Source organism: Rutilus rutilus (genome assembly GCF_951802725.1).
Source record: "Rutilus rutilus genome assembly, chromosome: 4".
Lineage (NCBI taxonomy): Eukaryota > Metazoa > Chordata > Actinopteri > Cypriniformes > Leuciscidae > Rutilus > Rutilus rutilus.
This window is the reverse complement of record NC_140212.1, coordinates 34961783-34969149: the sequence shown is the minus strand read 5'-3', so window position 1 is coordinate 34969149 and position 7367 is coordinate 34961783. Positions and strand designations below refer to the sequence as shown.

Sequence of the window (7367 nt, the reverse complement as noted above, 5' to 3'; positions counted from 1 at the left end):
GACATGTATAAATATTGCCACAGGAACGTTTTTCTAATGAGCCTGTGTTGTGAATAACCGTAAGACAACAATAGTTCTTCCAGGACAGATATCCTGTATAAGAGTTACCTGTCCGTTGGTCTGGGGATGGTAAGCACTGGAGACAGCATGTTTGATGTTCAGCGTACTGAAAATGCTGCTGTTGAGCTGCAGAGGGATCATCAGTTAAATTTGCAAGACTAGAGTAATTGTAGACAACAACATATATGTTGAGAGTGACTAGAGTAGGGGGAAAACAATTAAACCTTTACAAAACTTCACCTTGTTGACAAACTCCTTCCCTTGATCGGTAATTATTTTTCTGACCGTGCCGAACAAGTACAACTTTCTGATTATTTTTGCAGACACCTCAGCTGCTGTCTTAGATTGCAGGGGCGCTGCAATCACCCACTTGGTGTACAGGTCTGTCATTGTAAGGACATACTTATTGTTGCGTGCCGTTTCTGGCAGTGGCCCAATCAGATCCAGACCAAGCACCTCCCAAGCTTCTTTTACCTGCATGCCACAAAATTAGCATTAGTCAAATGCTGGTAAAACTGTACACAAGCTTGAGACTAGCTTGTTAGTTTCATCAGTATTCTAAAACATTGTAAGAAGTACCTTAATGGAATGTAAGACTGGCACAACAGTCTTGATTGGGTCATTTAACTGGCAGCGGTGACAAGATCTGACCTAAAAAGAAACACATTTTTTTGAACAAATTGTCTAGAAAAATATCCAGTTGATGAGAGACGGTATTAACATTAAGTGACATGGCATCTGTGGCTTTAATAGGTTTAGTCCATATGCTACTGCAGGTGATAATACAGTAGTCAACATTTTAAGTGGATAAAGACCTTTCATTAAAGTTATATATGACGTTTGAACAATACCCGTTCTTGTCTTAGGACAACTTTGATTAACTTTTTTGATCCACTTCAAATATAACTTTTAAATCAAGGAGGTATCTAACAATCAAAGGTGGCAAAAGTAGACACATTCTTAAGAATAGATATAAGATACCCATTAAGTATGTAAAATTACCCATTCTTTCACATCCCGGATAATTGTAGACCAATAGTAGCCAGCAATAACCCGGTTTTGAGTGCCTCTGACACCACTATGATTGCCAGTCCCAGGGTTATTGTGGCACTCTGTGAGAACAGATCTCTTCTTTTCCTCTGACAGGACAACTAGCCGCATATGCATACTGGGGCCGATGTAGAAGAGTCTGTCGTCTGTTTTAAAAGGAAAAAAGAAAACGTCTGAAAGAGTTGAAGTTCAAAGTAAATAGAAAAATATCATATTACTATCTGATATCTGACAGGTTTAACTACATTAAAGTCACATATTAATACCCAGATAAGGGAGCTGAACAAGTACAGTTAAAATAACTTGATATTTTAAACAATTTTGTCCATTTAGCACATGAGGTTGTACCAGTCAGTCAGTTCTCTTCTATTTTTCATTATACAATCTTCCGGTTCTTATACCCCCGGTTTCACACAGACAAGGCCCAGAGAGTAAAATGCATATTTGAGCTGTTTTAACTGAAAGCAACACCGTGACTGATACATCTTAAAATATGTCAGTGCCATTTTTTGTCTCAAGATACACACCAGTAATGTTTATTTTTTTAAGGCATGTTTATAAAAGCTGGGTGTAACGATACCCTCATTTCACGATTCGATACATATCACGATACTGAACTCACGATACGATATTATTGCGATACTCCCAAGAAATATTATAAAAGGTTAACACAAAATGCACTGTTGATTAAAATGCTAACTTTAATATTACATTGTGGGTTTAAATGAATAGGCTTGGACTTGCTTGTAACCCAAGGACAATTGTGCCACCAGAATACAAATATTCATGATTCTGAAGCTGAAAATACTGAATTATTTTAGATGAATATTTTTAACATTCTGGTAACATAAGGCGTTTGGCATTATCAGGACCCACAAATATTCCCCATTGCATTATTATACATTATAATCAACATTATATATAGTAGTTTAATGTAGTACTTACATAAAAACTCTGAAAACATCAAATTTTTTCCTCACACAGTAATTTTTATTTTGGGTGAACTATCCACGATGATACATATTCACTATCCACGATACGTATTGTTGCATTTTTGTATTACGATATATTGTGGCACGATATATTGTTACACAACACAATTGAACTAAGGCCAAATCCTGGATAAGTCTTGCCTTGTCATAGTTACCTTTGATGATAAAATTCGCAGACTACCGTCTCACTTTCCGACGCTCTTCGTGATTGTCAGGCATTTCTCCTTTTAAGAGAAATTGTTGAACTTTCACATAAAATGCAAAAGAATCCATGTTTATGTAACACGCGCGTCCTACGGTCTTAGCATAAACCAGTTTCTAATGTCTTGGACCAGGTCAGAAGACTACGTTCGCTCTTGAGCCAGTGTTGCAGCAAGACAAGGGAAATAATCACAGAAGACAGATATAGTTGGAAGAGGTAAGTATTTTTTTATATATATTATATATATATATATATATATATATATTTTGTATTAAGTCGTTTCAGTTTGAGAAAAAAAACAGGAACAAACAAAACAAAACAAAAAAACGGTCAATGGCTTCAATGAAAATTCACAATCACAGTTAAATGATTTTTGAAATAAACCAATTTAAATTAGGCTACATAATTGACCTCATGCTCAATAGTTCTGTAGTTAACTCTATTTACTTTAGCTAAATTAGGTTGTAGCTTGTTTTAATTATAGCTATTTACTCTTTAATTTCCTTTGTTTCTTTCCTTTCCATGAAAATAATATACCCAGTTCACTCTCAAAATTCAAATTACAATTATGTAACTCAACCTCTGTATTCAATCTTTTTCAGGAAAATTTCAATAAAAGATGATAAAATAAAATAAAATAACAATACAGACGATTTTCCGGGTGAAATGTCCAATGACACACCAAATCAGAATCAGAAATGATTCGTTTAGCTCAGTTCAATGTCCTTTGCACTCGTTTCAGTGTTCAGTTATAAAATACCGATACGCAACTCCGAGATGAATGAGAGGGGAAAAACTTCTTGTTCACAGATGCAACAATGTCCGAGGAAGAAAAAAAAGGAAAAAAGAAAAAGGGAAAAAGTATACGTGTGGTCCTACCACTTTGATGAAACATGAAATGTTTTCCAAGTTCAGGAAAAACCAGGTTGGCCCGCCAGCTTCCACCAGTGTTGAGCACTCCCCATTTATGGCAGAAACAGTTCAAACTCAGAACTCCTCGTTCACTTTCAAGAGAATATCACAGACAGGAACAACAAAATAGAGAGGAAAAAAAAAAACAACCTTGCAAAGACAAGGCAAAAAAATAACAATTAATCACAATTAATTCCATTTAAACAACATTAACACTTCAAATTATGAATTTTATCACAACAAATCCTTCAAAATGAATATATACACATTTATCAGTGCTTATTACCCCTTTTTTTTTAAACTCTAATAGGAACACAAAAATGAGCCAAAATGAACAAAATGACGTCTGAAAATGGTGTGCACTCAATTAGCCTATAGACCCTTTTACAGCCCACGTGATCAAATAGTTGCGCGCGCATTTTGGCAACGGAAGTGGTGTTGTTCCCCACTGGTTCTAGCGTGTTAGCAACGAAAGTTTATCAAAACGGTTTCCCAGCATCAAAATGTCTGGTTGTTGTGTTTACGGTTGCACTAATAGATATTCCAACAAGGGGCTTAAATTTTATAGGATTCCGACAGGATCACGGCCGTTTCAGAAGAACCGGCGGCGCCTGTGGCTGCAGGCGATTAAACGTGTTGATTGGAGCGAGGACACAATAAAAAATGCTCGCGTCTGCAGCGCCCACTTTATATCAGGTAAGTTTATCTATGTACTCTTGAGTTTAATGGAAAGCAGCATGGTTTACATTATTGATTGTCTGTAGCCTACGGTGTAGTTTATCAATGCAGCTGAAGTTTGATGACCACATACAGCTAGTTTCATAAGCTGGTTTTGGATTTGGCTAGTAAACAAACTGTGTGTGTGGGTTATTTGCAGATGAAGCATTATTGGACTCTAGTAATCCTCGTTTACATTAGTGATTGTCTGTACGATGTAGAATAATATTCAAATGCAGGTAAAGTTTGATAAACTGGCGGTAGATTTGGCTAGTAAACAAACGTGTGTGTGTTTTATTTGCAGGTGAGGCGTCATTGGACTCTAGTAGTCCTGATTTTGTGCCTTCTGTGTTTGTGTACACAAAACCGAGCCAGAACCCCGAAGCAAAGTTGGAGAGGTAAGAATATTTAATTTCCCCCTCTGTTCTATTTAGTTTGTTTTTCTCTCTTGCATAACTGTACATTTCTGCTGTTTTTATTGTAGATACCATAGGAAAAGGAGGAGAGATGACAGACCTATAACGGCAGCAAATCTATGTGTTCCTTCTGAAACTCCGAAACAAGAATGCAGCATGGATCATTGTCCAGGTATGAATATATTTCATCTTAACTGATTGATTGTCAGGGTGTGTGTGCCCCTGCCAGGCATACTGCTCTAATTTCATATCTGTATATGAGAACACAGGCCCCTGGATGAGTCAAATGCAGACGAAAAATCTCGCCCTGTGATCAATAAAGTATCTTCTCTTCTATCATGGAAAAGTTTTGAAAAATCATTGCTAAAATGTGTCAGAACCCCAAATTGTGAAATTGTCTGCATTGGTTGCAGCACATGCTAATTTTTCACTTTTCTTTATTAAAGCTGAAGACGACATCCCAGTTACAAAGAGGGAGTATGATGACCTGAACCGGAGACACAGTCAGCTTCAGGAGGACCATGTACACCTGTGTCAGAAGTTTGAGGCACTACAAGCAGAAAATGTAAAGCTGAAAGAGGAGCTGCAGAAATCTACATTTTCCTACACAACTGTTAAGTGCAACATTGGACAATTGTTTTTTCTCACCGGACTGACCTCTGTGCTCTTTGAGTGGCTAGTTACAAAAATAACAGGCAGCTTAGAAAGAATTATCCAAAAACTTACACTAGAAGACCACCTGTTGGTTATATTGATGAAATTAAGGTTGGGTCTATCTAATACTGACTTGGCATATAGATTTAAAGTATCAAAAACCACGATTTCAAATATTTTGCGGAGCTGGGTCTCTGGTATGGCCTTGGTCCTTAAGCCACTCATTAAATGGCCAAGTAAGGGCGCAATACTTAAAAATATGCCAAAAACATTCAAGCGGAACTTTAAAAACTGCAGGTGCATAATAGACTGCACAGAAATTTTCATAGCTAGACCCAGTAATCTGACTGCTAGGGCCCAGACATGGTCAAATTATAAACACAACAACACAATTAAATATTTAATCGGCATCACTCCAGCTGGTGCAATTTCATTTCTATCTCCTGGGTGGGGTGGACGGGTTTCAGACAAGCAGATCACAAAAGAGTCAGGTTTCTTAGAACTTTTGGAGCCTAGGGATGAGGTTTTAGCCGACAGGGGATTTCTCATCAGAGACGAGCTTGCAGCTTATGGTGCAACCCTTCGTATCCCTCATTTCACAAAAGGAAAAAAGCAGCTTTCTGCACAGGAAGTTGACACATCTAGACAACTTTCTCGTGTGAGAATCCATGTGGAGCGAGTTATTGGTCGGTGGAAAAACTTTAAGATTTTGCAAACAGTTATTCCAGTGTCGCAGGTTAACATGCTAGACGATGTTGTGACTGTATGTGGTGCCCTCACAAACCTCTGTAAGAGTGTTGTTTCCAAATGAGTAACACATTACCATGTATTAGTTTTAACGTGATTTACATTTGTAAAACGTATTTACTGTACATGAAACATAATGCATTATAATAAACCTCCCAACATCGGCTGTCACTGGTGTGTATAATGTACTTCCCCCAAGATTATCTCAACAATTCACAGTGCTTTTCAATTTCATTGTTATTAGTAGTTTAATTGCAATGTATGCAAGCAAGCAACATAGTTACTATTAAAGTACTATAGCATTACAAAATAAAACTTTAAACAGAAGTGCGTCAACACATAGCAATCAATAACAACAACATAAAATGTAAGGAAAAGGATAAATGTAGGTCTGGGTGAAGAATAAGAATAAATGTAGGAAAGAATGATGGAAAAGAATGAATGTAGGGAAAAAAATTAAGGAAAACAATAAATGTAGGTCTGGGTAATATGGACCAGATTCATAACACAATACAGAACATTTCCCAGTCCTAAATTTAATCATTCAAACATCAACTCTCAGACATTCCCTACATAACCATGTTGCTGGCTTCCTTTTTATGTGTGCACAGGTGTAGTGAACGCGGTTGCTGCATTTGAAACAGATGACCATTTTTCCAAAATCTGGCCTTTCACAGTATTTGCAGGCTCTCTGTGATACCAAGACAGGGTCATGTCTTCTTGTCAGTAGTTCAGGCAACACACTCGAGATAAAGAAGACTTGTGCTTTTGGCAAAGCCTCCTTCAAAAACTCTTCATTTCTTAGGATACGTTGCACAATGAACTCCTTCTTGGACCACAGCACAAAGTCACAATATTTAACATCACACACAAACATGTGAAGTTGACATTGATAGTAGTATGTGTGTGAATGCTTCAATGCGAATGACTTGTCCAGACAAAACTGCTCATCTTTTGTACATCCTTGAAGGCTATCGCTGTATTTGTAGGGACACTTGATCTCTACCACCCCTTTGCCACAGCAGGTACATCTTGCTATCCCATCTGGTGATGATCCAAGGTGTGGCTCAGAAGGTTTCACTACTAAGCCACATGAGCTGACACTGAAATCTGGATGGCTTTGGGACATGTATGCAGTGTAGGCTTGTCTTGCCGTTTCCTCCATGTTCTTACCCCAGAGCACAGATGGGACATTTAATTCTGTTCTTTTATACTGCATTATGTCGTTTAGGTATGTTTTGCTGATCTTGTCAGTTGTGGTCGATCGGTGTAATTTAGTGCTTGTGATTCGACCAGCCCTATAGGTGAACCAGTCCTTTGACTTTGACTGCTGCCGTGTCACAGATTCCAGTTTCTCACATTGATGAGGTTGTAGTGTAGTTTTAAGTCTGTGAAATGTATCCTCACATTTAACCTGCATTTCCTGTGGTGAAAGTTCTCGGAGTGTTACATCAAATAAAGCAGTCAAAGGCTCAGGTAAGTCAGGATGCTCCTCTGAATCAGTGTCAGATGATGCGGTGTCTGTGTCGCTATTTTCCAGGCTTGTCAGCACTGCAGCACAGGGGTCCACAACCAGCAGTTCCCGGATGTCATCATCTGTCAACACTGATAATACAG

At 37.9% G+C, this 7367-nt stretch overlaps 1 protein-coding gene across 1 annotated transcript; it reads left to right on the top strand.

The window, feature by feature from the left end:
* Positions 1-3719: 3719 nt before the first annotated feature.
* Positions 3720-5910, top strand: LOC311289828 (uncharacterized protein; the record flags this gene model as incomplete). Its single annotated transcript, XM_084408076.1, has 4 exons — positions 3720-3912; positions 4238-4331; positions 4418-4521; positions 4796-5910. 4 exons carry the CDS (start codon positions 3720-3722, stop codon positions 5812-5814), a joined length of 1410 nt encoding a protein of 469 aa, XP_084264202.1. The 3' UTR covers positions 5815-5910.
* Positions 5911-7367: the final 1457 nt, after the last annotated feature.